Source organism: Eptatretus burgeri, chromosome 13, assembly GCF_056783735.1.
Source record: "Eptatretus burgeri isolate ZD-2024b chromosome 13, Ebu_testis_v1, whole genome shotgun sequence".
Classification (NCBI taxonomy): domain Eukaryota; kingdom Metazoa; phylum Chordata; class Myxini; order Myxiniformes; family Myxinidae; genus Eptatretus; species Eptatretus burgeri.
The window spans coordinates 77,086,797-77,106,754 of NC_140973.1; the positions used below are offsets into that span (position 1 = coordinate 77,086,797).

At 43.3% G+C, this 19,958-nt stretch overlaps 1 protein-coding gene across 9 annotated transcripts in view; it reads left to right on the top strand.

Moving 5' to 3' along the window:
• Positions 1-19,958, top strand: part of LOC147014839 (sodium- and chloride-dependent creatine transporter 1-like) — an 83,494-nt gene that overhangs the window by 23,299 nt on the left and 40,237 nt on the right. For 7 of the 9 annotated variants that reach the window (XR_015050921.1, XM_085853195.1, XM_085853201.1 and 4 more), the window contains 4 exons: positions 4,794-4,925; positions 5,044-5,323; positions 14,771-14,903; positions 16,139-16,273. Coding sequence is in view for 8 of the 9 variants with exons in the window: in XM_085853195.1 (XP_085709321.1) it covers positions 4,794-4,925; positions 5,044-5,323; positions 14,771-14,903; positions 16,139-16,273 (680 nt within the window). In the remaining variant the exon portion in view is untranslated. The remainder of the gene's footprint in view (positions 1-4,793; positions 4,926-5,043; positions 5,324-14,770; positions 14,904-16,138; positions 16,274-19,958) is intronic. The other 2 variants (XM_085853202.1, XM_085853203.1) reach the window with 1 other exon arrangement.

The window sequence follows — 19,958 nt, forward strand, 5'->3', positions numbered from 1 at the left end:
TGACTTTATGCCACTCCTGGCACAAAAATTCAAGCAGCTCGGCTTTGTTTGATGGCTTGTGACCATCCCTCTTCCTCTTGATCACATTCCAGAGGTTTTCAATGGGGTTCAGGTCTGGAGATTGGGCTGGGCATGACAGGGTCTTGATCTGATGATTCTCCATCCACACCTTGATTGACCTGACTGTGTGGCATGGAGCATTGTCCTGCTGGAAAAACAAATCCTCAGAGTTGGGCAACATTGTCAGAGCAGAAGGAAGCAAGTGTTCTTCCAGGACAACCTTGTACATGGCTTGATTCATGAGTCCTTCACAAAGACCAATCTGCCCTGTTCATGCCTTGCTGAAGCACCCCCAGATTATCACCGATCCCCCACCAAATTTCACAGTTGGTGCGAGACACTGTTGCTTGTAGGCCTTTCCAGGTCTCCATCGAACCATTAGACGATCAGGTGTTGGGCAAAGCTGAAAATTGGACTCATCAGAGAAGATGACCTTACTCCAGTCCTCTACGGTCCAATCCTTATGGTCTTCTGTAAACCTCAGCCTGGCTCTTCTTTGCTTCTCATTGATGAGGGGCTTTTTTCTAGCTTTGCACGACTTTGCCCGCCAAACTCGGGATATGTCCCCACGGAGAACCGAGCTACTGTACTGCCATAGAAGCTTGAAGAGTGCTCGCCAAGTGGGTTAAGCACTCAAAAAATACTCCAACGAAATGGTGAAAGAAACTTTTAAAAAACAGTCATGTGCACACACCAACAGAGTCCCTTTACAAACCAGAATCTACCCATTTGTACCACATGCGTGTATGCTGTCTACGTTCCTCTTCATGCTTGAACAGGCGGCAAACTTTTCTCCACTCCGAATTGGATTCGTACATGCTGCACTCTGGGGAAGCCGTTTTAAATTCAAAACTAAACCGTCAGTCCTAATACGCATTCTTCCAACCTCCTCGTCGTCCATGCTAACCATACATGCACATGGACAATATACCAATCATTTCACTCACACACGTGCACAAATTCTCACCAGCACTCTCGATTTTAACCATACCTCCACTGTGCAGCACCTCCCGTGTGGCTTTGTTGCTGCAGCAAGTCCACTCTCCGTGTGCCAGAGCATGTGGTTTGCGAGGCCACTTCACCTCCACCACGGCACCATGCATCACGGGTCATGGTGCAAGTTCAGACCGCAAATCCTGTGCATTGCAAGGAGACACGAACACACACACGCACGCCCTTTACAAATCCAAACCTACCCATTTGTACCATATCCGTATGTGCCGTCTCCCTACTTCTACCTTGCAGCCACTGCTGACTGTACCTCGCGATCAGGACAGGAACTGTTTGCGTTATTCCGACGTCGACCTGAGGGTGCTCGCCAAGTGGCTTAAGCACTCAAGCAAGCACTCCAATGTAACGGTTGCTAAGGAACGGCTGGCTTGGCAAGTGATAGCAAGCTGATTGGTAACGGGACATACCCGCAAAAAAGGAAACCCCCGATTTCTGAACATTTTCAGATTTCACTCATTTTGAGTTTCGTCCATGTGATCCAATTCTCCAAACTGAAATTGTATTTCGATTGCAGGAAACCCTCGAATATCGCGGGTTCTACTATTGCAGGGTTCTACCAATTGCGGGAAACCTATTGTTCCGATTCTGTTATCGTGGGATTCCATTTTGAGTTGAGATGAGTCATCATTTGTGTCCCATGCATGAACGATTACCTTCCATTATGAGCCTTGTGGTGTTTCTCGCATACTGTTTTTAATGAGCTCAAATGTAAAGTGATGGATAAAGTTAGTTATACCAAAGGGCAGAGAAAGGTTATGACATTGGGAGAAAATATTGAGTTGTTGCATCATTTGGCTCAAGGACGAAATGCGGCATCTGTACGGGCCGCCATTACAGGGTCAATGGTTGTCGGTAGAATCTTCCCCATTGTACTCTTCTTCATTCGTAAACCTTCATTATCCTTCTAAACTAATTCCCAAACGTTTTTTTTTCCAACTCAGTATTTGAACCCTATTGCCAAAACACTTGATTTCCGACACCTGGATTTAAATCCCTGTTCTCAAACACATTCTCCTGCGCAGCTCATGAAACAAATCGAGGCAAAGAAATTTATTACGGAACTGGTTTTTAACACAGATGGCACAGAAGATGATGTCATCTCATACACTGGTCCCCAAGCATGGAAGATCATGCTCAAGGTAAGGTGATTTAAGGATCATGTTACCATTCTTCATTGAGGGTTGTGACAATACTGCAGGTGCCTTCGTTGTAAAGCTAATGCCGCTTTTCCGTGCCCTGAATCTCCTTCCCCACTCACCCGTTCCCACTCACCTCTTCCCCACTTACACTTTCCCCGCTCACATTTCCCAGCTCACCCTCCCTGTGCTTCACTCCACCCTCCCCATCCCCCCCCCCCCCCAACAGCATAATCCTGAGATAAGTATTGTAGTTTATATTTATGGTAGAATACAGTGTGAGTAATATGTTTACCATCACCCACCTCACCGTTTTTGTAATAAATTAAAAAGGTAAAACTCGTGTATTCTTGGTTAATTTTCATTGTATTTATTATATTTACATGTTTATTTCAGTGTTAACATGTTTTATATGTATATTTACGTGTTTATTCATGGCTATCATCAATCTTCCTCGAGATCGTCTCGCAGCCCAGGAACCGAACCCCCCTCTTCCCATTGGCCCTTGGTTTCAACTATCATGGCATTTTCCAGGAACCTAACCCCCACGATATTGGAGGGTTTCCTGGATATACTTTAATTTGTCCATGAGAGTAGATCATGGAAAATCGTATCATATAATGCATGAAATCGTTCCAAGCTCTTAATTTGAAAACTATAGCACATGCAAAAGCGATGTACACAGCGATTCGTAGGTATGAAGATAAGGCATTCGATGATATTTGTGAGGAAAATGGGGGGGGGGGGAAATTTGAGCGCTTTCTCGTTAAAAAAACCGTTGTGGCCTGTTCCAAGTCGAGGCATTGTTGAGCAGGCCACAAACAATAGCGAATTGAAACCACACCGAGATGACCGAGGATGTGCCAGATAAAGGATAAAATTCAATATGGTCGTTAATTATCTTCAAAAGGGGTGTTTAAATTAACCCAAACACCCAATTTTCATTCATGCACTTCCTTGGTGTTCCCTTAGTATACATGCAAGTTTGGGGCCCATAAATTTTATGGTTTTGGAGTTAAGGAGACACATTGACATTTATGAGTACAGATATATATATATATATATATATATATATATATATATATATATATATATATATATATATATATATATATATATATATATATATATATCGGGCGTAGTGGCGTGCGCCTGTAATCCGGCTACTCAGAGGCTTGGGTTGGAGGATCGCTTGAGGACGGGGGCCCTGCGCTGTGCCGCGCTATGAGAGGGTGTAGGGCAGCCCGGAATCATGGCGAAACCCAATCCTTATCCCTGTGTCGTAAGAGGCGACCAGGGTTGTGTCAGGAAGGGCATCCGGCGTAAAACCTATGCCAAATCAGTATGCGGATCATAACGGATGATCGAGCAGCCGAAAGACTAACAACAACAACAACATATATATATATATATATATATATATATATATACATACATACATACATACATACATACATACATACATACATACATACATACATACATGCATGCATGCATGCATGCATGCATACATGCATGCATACATACATACATACATACACATGCAATGAAACGTCGCTAGTCTTCACTCCACTTGTGCGCATTTCAGATGATCTATACGAATCTGTCTCGTAACGGTGTGAAGCTCTGAGGAAGTGTGCACTTTGCCGAGCGGTGTGGAGCTCTTTGTAACTTTTTCCTTTTTCCAACTTTTAGTGCCATTTAGTGTTTAAAATGGGTCCAAAGAAATCAGAGTGAAGGAAAAAGGAAACCTGTCTATAACAGTTGCAGATAAGTGAAGAATAGTAATAGAGAAACTTGACTTTGGCATGGCTGGAACCAGGATCGTGAAAAATGTGGTGTCATACCTACAGAGGGTGTTAACAAAATGTCAACATGGTGTTACCCTCTTCTTTCACTTTTTCATTCCATTTCCCTTCTCATTCCTCGTCATCCGGTTCCTCCCCTCTGCCATTTCACCAAATGCAATACTATAACAGCACCTGAGTGCTGTTCTAGTTCTGCATTGAAATGAACAACTCCATTCTTACCAACTCTTTCCAACTTTCCTGTTTTCCTTACTGATAGTTTGCTTCTGATCCCCTGTGTCCTCCCTGAATCCACATTCTTCCTCGCATCCCTTTTCTTTGAAATTTTTCTATTTTGTACCTCAACCCTGCTGTTTGTTTCCCACTTTCCCTCTGGTGTTGGTTTTGGTCTTTTGCGTCCTGATCAATTCTATGTTCCAGATCGTGTTTGTTTGTTTATTCCTCAAGTTGTGTATGCTCCCTGGTCCTGTCGTTATTCATCTTGGTAAAAAGCGTTTCTGCATCGATGTATAAATGCCTTATGAAGCCTTTGGGTAAATAGTAATGTTAAGAATTTGGGAAAATAAATAAATGCTCTTCCTTGTGATGAAAGGACACCTGCCATGAAGGTGGAATGCCTTGTATACAGAGGTTTCCACAAAAGGTAGAGACTACCCTACAACCAACAAACGTTTGTTTGTGTCTTCTCTACCACTCTGCAGGGTTGTGCATCAATTTTGTTCGATAGCAGTGAAAACGCAGAATATATAAACTGCAGCATCATGTATTTTAATTACAGGTGTGTTCCTGCTCCCCTATATCGTGAGTGCATTGCTTGCTGGGATTCCCTGCTTCACGATGGAGGTCGCTCTTGGGCAATTGATGAAACAGGGTGGTATTGGGATGTGGAACATCGCACCACTCTTCAGAGGCAAGCTACCCCACTAGTACCTCACTGGGAGGCACAATGTGAACCTTCTCCCATGTTTTACATTTCTCTTTTCGCCCAAATCTCCTCTGCTCTTATTTTATTTTGTTCTTGTCTACAGGCATTGGTTTTTCAAGCCTAGTTTTAGTTTTCTACAGCAACATTCACTATGCACTGATCTTATCATGGGCCGTTTATTACTTGGTCCAAAGTTTCACCACGGGAGAACTCTCCTGGGCATCCTGTGGCCATCCATGGAACACTCCGTCCTGCCAGGAGCAGGTTGGCTGTCTCAACTCCTCAGGTGGTGCCATTGCCTCTGCTCTCCACATATCCAACACCACCTGTAACAAAACCAACAGTTCTTTGGAATCCGTTTCTCCTGTTGTAGAATTTTGGGAGTGAGTTGCATGAGTTTTTATTTCATTTTAATATTTCTCTAGCTTGATTTGCCTTTCTCGCATTCTTTATTGAACTTGTAGGGGGTGGGTCTGCTCAACTTCCTGAGTTTCTTCATGTAATCTGGTTGGAGAAGCTGCTTTGTCAGCATACCCATTGGGAAGCAATGGCAAAAAGACCCTGTATTTTCTTGTCCAGGAAGTTGCTTTGTCAGCACTATCCTCCTCGGTAGTTGGGGGAGAGGGGGATAACACGATGAGGAAAATGGTTTATCGTCTTGTTATACAGTGGAACTAATTTTTATTTCTGCAATTGCTTGAAATAATGTAAATTGTGTGACATTTATTTATTTATTTGTGGTGTTTTTTTCTTTGATATGGCATCGACTAGTAAATACCACCAGTCGCTTAGCTGACGGGAAGGTATGAAGGAAAGTAGTCATGTGGGATTGCAACGACAGGGTGTCGGTTTTTGAGCCAAACAGAAAATGTGGAAAGAAGTATCTGTTTGGCATGAGGTGATTGGAAAGGGAATTACAAAGAGAGATGTTATTTCATAACTAGCAAATACAACCCTTCGTTTTGCTGAATGGGGACATGAAGAGGGGGTGGGGGAGTAAGGAGGAGGGAGAGTGAAGGGAAGGCAGCGAGAGATGAGAGGAAGGGAAGGCAGACATGCGGTGGAGCGTTAATTACGATTCACACTGTCTCATCAAACTTGACTTGATCACTATGTGGATCACTATGCGGATCATACGGATGATCCGCTGTGGCGACCCCGAACAGGAGCAGCCGAAAGAAGAAGAAGAAGACTGTCTCATCAAAATGATTCTGCATCGAATGACGGTGAAGATGGAAACAAAATAATGTTTGAAATACATTTTCAGCCAGACATACTATGAGAGAGAGAGATAGAGAGATAGAGAGATAGATAAAGATGTGTGCGGGAGGGTGCTGCTCTGTATTTGGTGGGGGGCAGAGCGAGGATGGGACACAGATTGAATGAAAGACCAAGAAGGAACCCGAAGAAGTAAGAGCAAAGATGGAGTCATCAGGAGGAACCTGGATAGGATTTGGGTTTCAGCCGCTACTCCACTATCCTCAAATCCATCCAGGCGCAGCCAAGCGAGCTTTACAGAAAAAATTTCTGCAAAAATTCACTTCTCCTGATAGTTAGGGAATTTTTTATTATTAATTATTTTTAATAATTAATATTTTTAATAATTTAATAATTATTATTATTTTATTACAATTAGCAAATTGTATTGACCGTCTGTGAAAAAATTGCTTACCAAAAAATTTCTTCACTAACGTATTCATCTAGGTGTCTACTAACACCTATCAATTAGTGCAAACCCAAATCCTTGTGGAAAATTCTGGGGAGCCAATCAAAGTTCAGGTGCTCAGAGGGCCTGCGCGAAAAAATCGGAAAATTAACTTTTGCCAATATAGACTTGTGGAATGTCTAACTAGGGGTTTTTTGGGGTGCTGAATTGATTCCAACCATTATTTTTGAGAAAAAAAAAAACACTCCTTGATCATATAAAATGTGTTTTATTGACATTTTTCACAGAACTGTGCTCAATGGAAATGTTGCTTCGTCAGCTTTTACAACCTTATTCATCAAACTCCCCAGTATCTTCCTCACTCCTCTTGTCATCCAGCTGGTTTATGTTGAGGCAAGAGTTACCATGACAGATGCTGCAAGCAGAAATACACTTGACTCCTTGCTTTTTACAGCAGCATCTGAGTGAGCTGCAGTCCCCCGCACAGTTGCTGGTGGCAAACGTCAGGAGGTAGTCTGGTGCAATGGGGTCTGTAGAAGGGACTGGTGCATATCCTTGCTCAGTGAGTTGCCATCCATAGTCCCAGGCATCCAACGATGGACTTTGGAGCATCAGCCAGTCTAGTCTGGAGGTAAGCTCGGAGAGAGTGCTGTGCTGCAGCTCCTTTTGTCGGGGGGAGTTTCTCAGGTTTTATGCTCCCAGTAGCACCTCGCTTGCTGAAGATGTTGAATCTCAAGTCTTTGGAGGATTTCCCATGGAACATGAGCATGAAAAGATCGCAGCCTGCTTTAATGATATCACCTTTCTCAGCTCGGATGTCCATAAACACGTCCATTGCCCTCTCTGCTTCATCAGTCTTGCAGAGCTTGCTTAGCAAAGTTGGTTTGCTAAACCCAAAAATTGCAGACACTGTATCACAGCCAGAGACGCTGTGCAAGAAGATGAGATCTCTGGGAGGGCCTCCCGGATCATTCCGACATCATAAGGTGTTTCTTTGGCTGTCGTGAGGAAGATCGGATGGTCTGCAACATGATGAATCTGCATAACCAGGACGTCTGTGTCCTCAGCTCTCACCTCGACAGGGGACTCCCTTTGCTCATCTCGAGCTGCGTGGACGATGGAGGTATTGGCATCATCGGAGCATTGCTGTACACTGATTCCATTCCTACCAAATGTCTCAGCAAGGAGCAGAACGAGCTGGGCTTTGTTGTTTTTGTTATCGAGGAACTTTTCTCTTGCAATGATGATTTTAAGATCCAGACGAATCTGTCACAGCATGCATTCTTTGTTCGTCTCAAGTGGTCATGGTCCTTGGTGGAGCTGCCATATCCGTCAAAGACCACCGTTATCCGGAGGCGATGGCTCCCCATGGACTTCACAAACCGGATGTAGCTCTCGGCAACATCCTTCCAAGTAAGGTTAGCCTCCCACTTGACATTGTGCAGGAGCCACCCACCATCAACCACAAGGCTTGTGCAGGGGGGTTATTAGACAGGTGCCACACATGCCTTCAGGGACCTTGCTCGGGCAGCCCTGTCTGGCTTTCGCAACTTTTGATTTTTGTCAAACGGAGACATCGGTTTTGGCATCAACTCAAAGCGCAGAGCTTCTTTGGTCTTGACTTCATGCTCACTGATGACAATGAGGGGGTTGAATAGCTTCAGTGAGTCAATGACCAGCTTCTCGCCATTGACTTTGGGTCCAGATCTGAGGCTTGCAAGTGATTTGATCTTGTGTTTGGTTACCATTGCATCCACAACAGTTTTCCCATCCATCTTAGCCTGTATGGCTCTGCCAATTCTTCTGCTTGATCAGCGTTGACTTGGTCTTCGGGAGTGCTGCTGAACCCAGTTGAGAAGGACACCAGTCTTCTTGTCCCGTGTGGCATTGAAAGAGTTGACTTCCTCCAGCCACCCAACTATGGTGTTGACAGCATCGTTGTCTCTCTTCATTTGGGCTCTTTTAACGTCGGTGTGGACAGGTACTCCACATTTGACCATGCTTCTTTCTAGCTCTTGGTGAATGAACGAGAAGTGGTTCAGAGTCTGAACCCAAGACTTATGAGAAGACTCACTCCGAAAGCGGCCTCTGTTTAGACCACTGGAGGATTTTTTTCCTCACGCATGAGTGTGGTTTCTATCGTGATGTCGATCCATGTGTCGGACCATTCATGGTCTGAGAACCTGACTACATGGTTGCCGTACAGAGTGAACTTGGATAGAGTTTCCTGGAACATGGGACTCTCCTGTCGCTGATGCATCAGCTGTACATACAGTCTTGCTCCCTTTGCGTACTGACTGTGGCCCGCTGCTGCGAAGGTATTGAGCATTCCAATGATGCAGCTGAGATGACCTGTGTGGTCTGGGACATGCTCACTCCTGATGAATACCTTGATGAGGTCGATTCTGCCAGAGTGCTGGTGTCCTTCCTCCTGCAGCTAAGATCTTCAATCTCTCTTCAATCAATCTTCAATCAATTCAATCATCACATACAGTGATGTGTTTTAACATTAATAGGTCCACCCTACGTTGAATATATTAAACTTCTATTGAGTCCGGTACACAATAATTTTATAGCTAAAAGCTCTGAGTTAACGTCAGCTAACACAGAGAATTCTACTGAGCATGAGCACAAGTATAACCAACAATATAGCAGTGGTTTCAAAAATGTTGTATGCTGGTTTCAGCACAATTTGAACAATTTGAATCAATTGAGCCAAATTACCGCAAAACACAGTCTGAGATATCTAAAAATGTATCGTATCAACATTTTACGGCCAGGGATTCATTTTTCCTCAAATCTAATGGTTGGAATCAATTCAGCACCCCAAAAAAACCCCTGGTTAGACATCCCACAAGTCAATATTGGCAAAAGTTAATTTTCCGTTTTTTTTTTTTCTTTTTTTTTTTTTCGCGCACGCCCTCTGAACACCTGGACTTTGGCTCCCCAGAATTTTCCACAAGGATTTAGGTTTGCACTAATTGATAGGTGTTAGTAGACACCGAGATGAATACGTCAGTGAAGAAATTTTTTGGTAAGCAATTTTTTCACATATGGTCAATACAATTTGATAAAATTCCCTAACTATGAGAGATTGATAGATAATGAAAGAGATGAATAGAGAGTTAAAGAGATGAAAGAGAAGAAAAAGCAAGAATTAGAAAGAAAAAAAGAGAATTGTGGAAGAAAAAGAAAAAATTTGGAAAAAAATATGAAGGGAACAAAGAAGAAAGATGTTGGGAAGAACCTGGACAGATATATTTCAGCAGTTACTCCCCAGGCTCAAATACAGCAACATGTACAAGCTACCAGAGAGACAGATGGGTGGGGGCGGGGAGTTAGCAGAGAGAAAATGATATATGCTTTATGAAACACACACACACACACACACACACACACACACACACACACACACACACACACACACACACACACACACACACACACACACACACACACACACACACACACACACACACACACACACACACTATTAGTGCTTGGCCGATATCGGCAATTCTTCAGGGATCGGCAGATTGGAGTCGGTGTGATTACAGACTACAGTACGTACTGTATACAACCCAATAACCTTGAGTTGCTTTCACCCTTGTTTTGGTGGAATTTCAATAAATACATTGATTTTATAATGCTGCATTTTACAGTTGATGTTTCAGGGAGATTTGCATAAACATTAATCTTTATAAACAGATGTCGATCGTCATGTGACGGGTGGAAAAAATTTGGCTCTGTAATGTAGAAACCATCTTGATATGGCAAACGGCTTGGAAATCGGGTGTTGTCAAATCTGTTCTGCTTTGAAACTCACAAAGATAAACCATATAACCTTTGTAAATCATGTACTTCTACCGTGTAGCCACTGCCGACTGCAAATCGCGGTCGGAAAAACGAACTGTACCGCTATCGACTGCAGGGCGCTCGGCAAGTCGCTTAAGCACTCAAGCAAACACTGCAATTAAATGGTTGATGAGGAACGGCTGGCCAGGCTGTGGCTGCATACCATATAGGATCCCTTTAACTTTAAAGCTGGTCTTCACCGCGCCCGCATCAGTTAAAGAAAATAAATGAATTTGTTCAAATAATGACTTTATCCACAAAAGAGTTTCTGTTTAACGTAGGGCAATCCTGGAGACATTACAAAGTTTAATCGCCCGTGAAATATACATTGCAGATAATCCACCATGTTGCCTGCTCGTCTGTGCACGCGTCACGTGGGACATCTTTTTGCGGTCTGCGCAAACGTTTTAACTTTATTTTAAAACGCGTCTTTTTTTTTTTTTTAAACCAGATTTGTTTTGATTCCCTGCAGAGCACCTCGTGAAACCTCCGAAAATAGACACGTATCTGGCAGACGCTATGGATAAGCAGTTCCTCTCAGGGACGGGGCGTGAGTTCAAGCAGTGAATGCATTAAATCATATAGTGTCCCTCTCGGTATTTCGAAATTTTATGTGTTTACCTTATGAAAACGGTGTTTTTGGTTGGACTTTCACACAATTTATTGCAGTCGAGTCTGAATCTGTGTCAGCGATTTATTTATTTTTTAAAGTGGAAATGGAAATGAAATCTGAGTTAAGCAAAGCCATGAGGCTGCCTAGAACTTTTGAGAAGCCTCGCATTCCCCATACAAAATCTCTATGCTACCTAAATTCATCAAACTTCAACAGATTTTCATGGAAATTGTTTTAGTCAAGTCTGAACCGACATTAGCAAACACCAAAAGTGAAAACAGAAATCGAATAAAACTTAAGACTGTCATGAAGCCGCTTGGAAGCTCCTCAGCTCACGTTGCTTTATATATAAATACACAAAATGACATAAAAATGTTAAAAAACACCCAATGTTTTTTTTTTTTCACAAACCTTGTTGCAATCGAGTGTTAAGCTACCTTATTGACTGTGAAAAGTGAAATCAGATATTGAATTTATGTTCAAATGAATGTGAGGCCGCTCAGAGCAAAAACCAGCGACATTGTACATTCTGAAGAGAAAATCCTTTCCCACATCATAAAACATAATGTTTAAAGCATTTATGTACAATCCTTTATATAATATAACGGCTTATAACATCAAGCATGTGGTGAAATCCATAACTTCTGTGAAAAAATTCATTTCGGCTTCTTTATTAGAAGAAAACGGCGCAGCCTTGGATCCATCCAAGGTCTAACCCATGATGCCATCAGCTATGCCTGAACTTAAACATCAATAACTCGACCATTAAATATACAGCTATTCATAGGTATGGAGATAAGACATTTGATGATATCAGTAATAAAAGTGGGGGGGGGGGGAACCAAAAACATTTTGAGTGCTTTATTGTTAAGGAATCGTTGTGGCCTGTTCCAAGTTGAGGCATGGGTGAGGAGGCCAAAAAACATGGTGGCTTCAGACCCCAGAGAGGTAACCCAGGATCTGCCTTCAGACCCCAGATAGCGAGGTGGCCGAGGATCGCCTGATAAAGGATATAATTGAATAATGCCATTAATTTTGTCTTCAAAAGGGGTGTTTTAATTAACCCAAACACCCAATTTTCACTCATGCACTTCCTTGGATTTCCCATAGTATGCAAGCAAAGTTTCAGCCTGCTTCGTTTCATGGTTTTTGGAGTTGTGGTGTAGGGTACTCCACACACACACACACACACACACACACACACACACACACACACACACACACACACACACACACACACACACACACACACACACACACACACACACACACACACACCAGTGTGTGTGTATGTATATTTATCTATATATTACCTGGAAGGACAAAAGGGGGAAATTGAATTATTTCCATGGTTACATACGTCCACCATACATGTTGCTGTCATATGCCTGCATGTACTCTTGCACTCTGAAATTGTATTGCAAAGTTACCTGTTCATTATGAATTGCTAAGCACAACTTTATCGCCCTGGACTCTTCATTGATTATTGGTGAAAATGTACTTGTTACCTTAAGGCCCGGTCACACCTTGACGTTTTAGCCAACGTATGCCGATTTTTGAATTTTTTTTCTAAAACGCTGGCACACGTTGAATACGTTATGGGTAAGTTTTGATAACATTAAGAGCACGCTGAAAAACACTGCCATACGTCGTTGTACGCTGGCTTTAAACGTTGTACTTTTCGGTTGTCCTCAAATTTTTTCATGCTTGAAATTTCACGACGTATGCCGGCGTATGACTCACATGTTCCGCTACGCTGGCCACAAGTTGTATGCACAGTCTGCGATCGTTGACAGACGTCAACACATGCTACTTGTAAGTTAATCATAAGTTGAGACACGCCGAGGTAATGTTTAGCGTACCCGAAACTTATTTCTAACCTATGATTAACGTGTTTTTGGCACGTTACGCGATCGTTGCCACACATCGACAGACGTTACTTTTAAGTTGCTCATCGGCTGAAAGACGTCGGTATAATGGATCGTCCTTGCGTCAGCGTCCACGGCCACGGCCAGGACATTTATTTGCAGCATTCTTCAAACTTTTCTTCGGCATGACGAGGATGTTCACACTTCGATGTCTAGCTTGGCTATGATTCCAATTGTCTATCGGCAGCGTTTATTTAAAATAGTCGAGTTTGTGCGTTTTAACATGTTCAGAAGAAACGCTTCAAATTTCAAAACCTCAGCGTCAAAAAACAAAGGCGAGTGACAGCAATTTAAATCATTCATTGTAAACAATGAAAATGGCTGAGTAGTACCGTTTAAAAGTCGTTGAGTGTAAAAAAAAAAAATCCAATTGTTGAGCGCAAGCGTCTACTTTCAATAGTGGAGATGCAGCCATTTAAATCGTTGAGTGGCAGCCTATGAACCTACCCGTGGACACGCGGACGCAAGGACGATCCATCATAACCCACACCCTCCCCCTCACACTCACCTACTACTGCCAACATGAACAAACTACTACTAATACTGATACTGATACTGATACTGATACTGTTACTGCTGACATGGACATCGACTCAAAAAGGAACTCGAAAACACTGTTGGGTTCCCCTTTTATGAGCAGCATTTTTATATACCAATTCCCAAAACCGCTGGGAACACGTCTTTATATGGCAGTTGTAACCTAGAAACACGTTCATTTTTTTTTTTTGTCGACCGGAAGACGTCATTGGAATACGTCTTCATACGTCAATGTGTGTTGGGACTACGTAAATAATTGGTTCAAAGCACGTCAAACATAAGTTAGAAATAAGTTTCGCGTAAAAACGACATTACCGCGACGTGTTTCATCTTATGAGTAGCTTATAAGTAGCCTTTGTGGACGTGTGTAAGCGTCCACATATCGTGTGTAAAACCTATCCCCATCGCATGCGGAACGTGTGTCATACGCCGAGTATGTCGTAAAATTTTGAACATGTTTAAAATTTATTGACTTACTCTACTTACTACGACGTATGATAGCGTACTTTAGCGTTGTACTCACGTATACCAAACTTACTCGTACCGTATTTGACGTGCCCCAACGTTTTAGACACATTTTTCATAGGTCGGCATACGCTGGCAAGATCGCCAAGGTGTGACCGCGATGTTGACACTTCCATTTCTACAGCAGTTATGATTCGAATCGTTGTGCGTCAGCCTTTTAATAGGCTACGTCACAACATCGTCGGCGATGCGTGCAACGCGCTATGCCTAAGTTAGACTATCGTTGGGCATCGGTTGTGTAGGCCGACAACAGGTTCAGCATTCGTTGGTATAAGTTATCTATAACACAACGAAACGTTCTGTGTCCATTACTAATATGTTATGCATACGACCAACTCGTTATGAATACGTCCGAATCTTAAAAAAAAAACATCAAAAGTTCAACGTCAGCCAGCGTTTTACATACATTTTAATACGTTGCCATCGCTGGCTAAAACGTCAAGGTGTGACCGGGCCTTTAGCTGGATACAAAATAATTGAGGTAGGCATTCTAATGTTAAATGTTGTGTTGTAGAAAGCAAATTAGCACTCCAGTGGAAAATAGAATTGGATTTTTATTTATCATTTCTACTTTTTTATTTCAGTTGTAAATTGTCAAGGTCTTTTGAGAATAAAAAAAAATAACGGTTTGATTGTGGCTTCATTTGTGGGCTATGGACTCGCTGATCGTCCCAAGTACAAATGGGATGCCGAACCTGTGTCGCAGACGAAATGTTTTGCAAGCATCTGGAGGACTGTCTGAGATTGGAAGTGTCAGCTGGAAAATGTTGCTTTGCGTCCTGGTGACATGGATGATCGTCTATTTGTGCCTGTGGAAGGGAATACGCATTACAGAGAAGGTTTGTGGAAAATGTATCAACAAGATTAACCCAAGTAAATTCCGGTGGCTTGTTTTAGTCTTGCATCAAGTGCCCGTACTCATACTATTTATAATTGCCTGCCTGCCTGCCTGTCCATCCATTTGATTTGCCCTCCCCCCCCACCCCCAAGTTGCTTCTTTGCGAAGTTAAAAGCAGCCTTAAACAATTGGTTCACTTTGTCTACAAACAACAGTTTATGATCGACAAACTTGATTTCAATTGAAAGTTATACTTTGAACATTAATCGGAAAATGAACCTGACGTTTCACAGTACTTTCGCTCTGACTCCGTCCCGATTGTGCATGCACAGTAACGAGTGAGACTGTTTTCCTGTCTGCTTGTCCGGCAGACAAACAAAATTAAAAATCATTCCAAACAGGAAATTTACTGTTTTTAAGGATGTCAGAAAGGACACATACGGGCACAAAGAACTGATTTAACATTTTAGATAAGATGGTGTAAAAGACACTGCATCAACGGCTGTAAACTTCTGAAAATTCCTTTTTCGATATCCTTTAAAATCTTTATTTTGTTTCAATTGAATTATATAATTGAACGGGTATAACACAAATTGCCTTTTTGGCACTTTCAAAAATCTTCATTGGACAAAATATTACGGCATTTTAAGTCATCATTACGAATCAAATTTTCCGCTCGCAGACACCAGCGGAGAGGCGAATCATCCAGCAGGCTTGTCTCTGTCCTGTTTTATTTTTTGTTTGTTTGTTTTGTTTGTCTATTATGAATTCCTGAACCGCTTGATGGAGTGAATTGAAAATGGGTGGTTGTACTCGATGTACACAATAGTTTCCGACGGGAAGGAAAAACCATACTCTCAGAAATGGGGACATTACGAAAACTGAACCACTGCATGAATAGAGTTGACAACTGGTTGTTGTACTCGCATTGTGCAAGAGAAGGTTTAAGGCAGTAAATGGTATCTAAAACTATTATTCGCCTTGGGCCTTCAGGGTGGGGTCAGGACTCCAATTCTATAACACCATCTGATGGGAACCTGTAATGCTAGTCTTACGTCAAAATAAGTGAGGTAATTAACCCGTCCTTTCGGACGGGATATTTTCTCGGACCATGAATCGATGCCGCATACCGTAATCAACCCTCGTGGTTGAGTCAACGTTGACAAACCTGTTTGGAAGGTGATTAACTTGATAGCTCATGGTTGGAGGTTTGCTTTTGTTCTTTCTCTCTCACAGATGGTTTACTTTACAGCTCTGTTTCCATACCTCATGCTCTTTGTGCTCTTCGTGCGAAGCGTCACTCTTCCTGGGGCTTCGGTTGGAATTATGTATTACCTCAGGCCTGATTGGTCTAAGCTTGGTCATCCCAGGGTGAGTGTTTCTCCAAAATCAACAATTGCACATTCTGTGTTGGATTTTGAGTATGTGGAAGTTTTTTTCAATTTAATTTTTTTGGGGGGAGGGGGATTTGTATGTCCTGCATAAATCAGCTGAAGGTGGACAGATAATGTGACTTGTCAAATAATATAAGAACCATTCCTTTCACGCCGTGAGGCACGTAGGGATAGGGCTTCCGAGGCAGTTTCATTTGGGTAAGGAGTACAGTCCTGGACGTGTCACCACTCCGACGCAAGATACTCGAATGGCTTATTATCCCATTAAGCTGGTACTCATTTTGCCAACCTCAGAAGGATGACAGGCTGAGTCAACCCACCTGGTGTTATTTTTTTTTTTGGCATGACAGGGGCTCAAACTCAGGACTTTAAGATCTTAAGCCAGCCCCCTTAACCGTTAAGTCAACACTAGGCTTTAACTTGTCAACGGAAGATTGTAATTAATTTTATGATGACTGAAAGGCTTTAGCTCGACAAAAGGTGACTTGTTCAAGATAACACGGTACTTTGGAGATCCTAGAGTCATGCATGTCATAAACTCGTGTTGATAAGCAAATGGAGCGGCAGCTTAAAGACCTGGTTTGCACAGTTCTTGAAGCTCTGAAGGTCCTGAAAAAATGAGAAAGCATTTTCCAGTGCTGGAAAGTCCTGGAAAACTGTCCACATCCTTGAAACTTCTGAAAAATCGAGAAAATTGTGCAAATACAAATAATCTGCTGCGCCCCTGGTCAGAATTGTTAATTCTGCCAGTCTCTTTAAGAGAATGTTCAGTTTTAACTTTCCTCAGGGATTTACCAAAGCCGAGCTGAAATGGTTTCTCTCGTGCAAGGTCTGCAATGGTGGGTCACCACACAAAATGTATTTTTTTTTACGGAATAACAGTTTATTACAAGGAGGCACATGATTGTGAAAACAGAGAATCCCGGGACAAAAGATAGACGGACAGGAAAATGGGCGGACAAATAAATAAAGCACACTCGTGATCTGGTATAACAAAAACCCACTTGATACAAGAGATATTGTTGTGCGCCGGGGGTCTGTGGCGAGGAACGACCACTAGACGGAGCAGTCAGGCCGTCTCCCACCGAACACCGGAATTGAAAGGTCGTCACCCTGGATAACTCTGGAGTCAACGGGTCGCTTAAAGGACCGTGGTTGCCAATATTTTGACGGCGTGAGGTAGGGTCCACTTGTTTAATTCCAATTTACCTAAGTACCCACGTCGTCTAACTACCGGGAAAGCCACACCCTTGGCTGACTTTGTCCGAACCGAGTCGCTGTTACCGACTCGGGTCCGGCATAACCGAGCGGGAGTTACCAAAGCCGCTTCGGTCCAAATAACAACTTGCGGCACAGACGGCCTCACTATTTCTCAAGCCCGTACAGTGCTGGGTCAATGGTAGAAACGACAGGCAACGAGCTAGAACATTTAACAGGGGATTTATTTTAAAATAGGGAGGGAGACACAGAGCAGAGTTATCACAAATATGCAGGCAATGTACAGTGAGCAAAAGCACTTATACAATTCCTACTTATAGGACCGCACCACCACAGACACACACACCAAAATAAAATGGACCCCATTGGGTCTTTATTTCGACCCTCACAACCAAGGGGATAGACAGGCTGGAGGTCAGAGTTTGGCCGGGTACCTGGCCGCCTCGTGCGGTTACACTGACTCCAACCCACCACGGTGGGACTCGAACCCACGACCCGGAATCCAACGAGTCCACGATCCTGGCTGCCACGAATGATGAATCGAGAACCACGGTCCTGGCTGCCACGACCACCACCACCCTGGGAATGACCACAGACGACGACTGCAGACCAAAGGACAAAGAGCAAAAAGCGCAGACGACGCCGACTACTGCAGACCAACGAGCGACGACTACTCCAACTACTGACGACAGCTCGCCACCTTTCTTTTATCCTTCCCTCCGCAGGTCAAGGGAACCACTCTGAGGTAACTCGCCTCCAGATTGGACGAGGGGTTGTCGGGCGATTAGTGGCCTCCCCTTATTGGACGGGACGAGCACTCCATTTGGCTGGGGCGGAGTCAGCCCTGAGATGATGAGCCTCCTGATTGGTTCGGTGGGGGAAAATGGTGGCCATCCGTGATTGGAAGAGGTCCGGTGGGAGGGGGGTAACGACCACCCTCCCCCCCCCCCCGTGCATGTCTGAGAACCCAGACGGAACAACCAGGGGAGCACCCTATTCCCCATCCACCCTTGTAGCGGGGAGGGGGATTTTGGGTCGGCTGTCGGGCCGGCCGCTGTCGATTGGACGAGCTCACTGTGGGCGGAGGGAACCTCACCCCTGTACGTGACACGTTGCACATGGGCGATGGTGCGAGAACGAAGGATTGATTGGTTGGCGTTGGGTATTGCAAAAATCTAACTGGAAAGAAACTTCGCAGCGCACACATGTAACTCCCTTTATACATAGGGAGGAATCTAACTATACACATACTTATTGATATAATTAAGCTTAGGGACTGCTGTGTGTTTGTGTTGTGCAAATGGCTGCCAGATTCTTAACAATATATTGCAATGGCCAAGAGTATCGTCATCCATGCACACTCGCACAATGGAAGTGTCAGTCATCAAGGTTTTTTAAAAAGGATACTGGTACCGGGGATTGAATAGTCTCCAGCCCACAGCTGTGGCACCCAGCGGAGAGGTGAATAATCCATTGGGCAAAGAGAGCGGAGAAAGCGAAGCGGCAAGAGCTTGTGCAGCTGCCAGGGAGATCAGCTGTCTGCATGTGGAGCGGAGGCAGCGCAGTCCAGAAGAGCAGTGATCACGAACCGCCAACGAACGATCCTCAAGAGTGGGAACAGCATATACCTAACGATACTAACATGTAACTGGGTAATCTTGCATGGCATGGGGTCATGCATAAATTATGCAAGTGTTCATGGAAACTCACGATTATGCAGGAAGTAGTTACTTATCATGTGCAATGCCAATTTTAAATGGAAGGCAGAGAATTTGAAGAACGTCAAAGCTTTACTATTTGAATTCCTCATGGCTGAGTCAAGTCATCTTCCAGGATTGACTCACGAAGGAGTTCATTCACAAGGCCAGATGCAGGGTCTGTGAGAACATTCAATGGCGGAAAGCACACTTCGGAGTCATGTGAGAGGCACCAAAGCATGGTGTCATGTGATTGCAAATGATGTAACTATTGATTTAACATGTCATGTATCTATTTATGCACAATTGCCATGTTAGGTCATGATTGACCCACCGACTGGTTCTCTAATTTTGCGCCATTTTCTTATACAATCAATTTGTTCGGGCGTCCACCAATTTGGCATGTGGTTTTTAGATCTCCATTCGCAACACCCCATGTAGTTTACAATTCAAGAAATGTAACCGGAGTTGCAAAAATGTTGGGAAGATAATTTGATTTTGATACATGGTCTCTTGAGTGAATGAGAGTACCGGAAGTGCGAAGATCCATCTGATATGTGCAGACCATGATTTGTGAACTTTAAATTTCTATGAAAATGAGTATAATTATTCATTCTAGTTTACTCCATGTGAGGAATCCACATTTTCAAACTTTTTTTTTTTCATCATAGCCACAATATGAGTGATAGATTTGGCTGAATCATTCTGAAATTTTATTTCATTACCAATCCATCCCAGGCACAGACC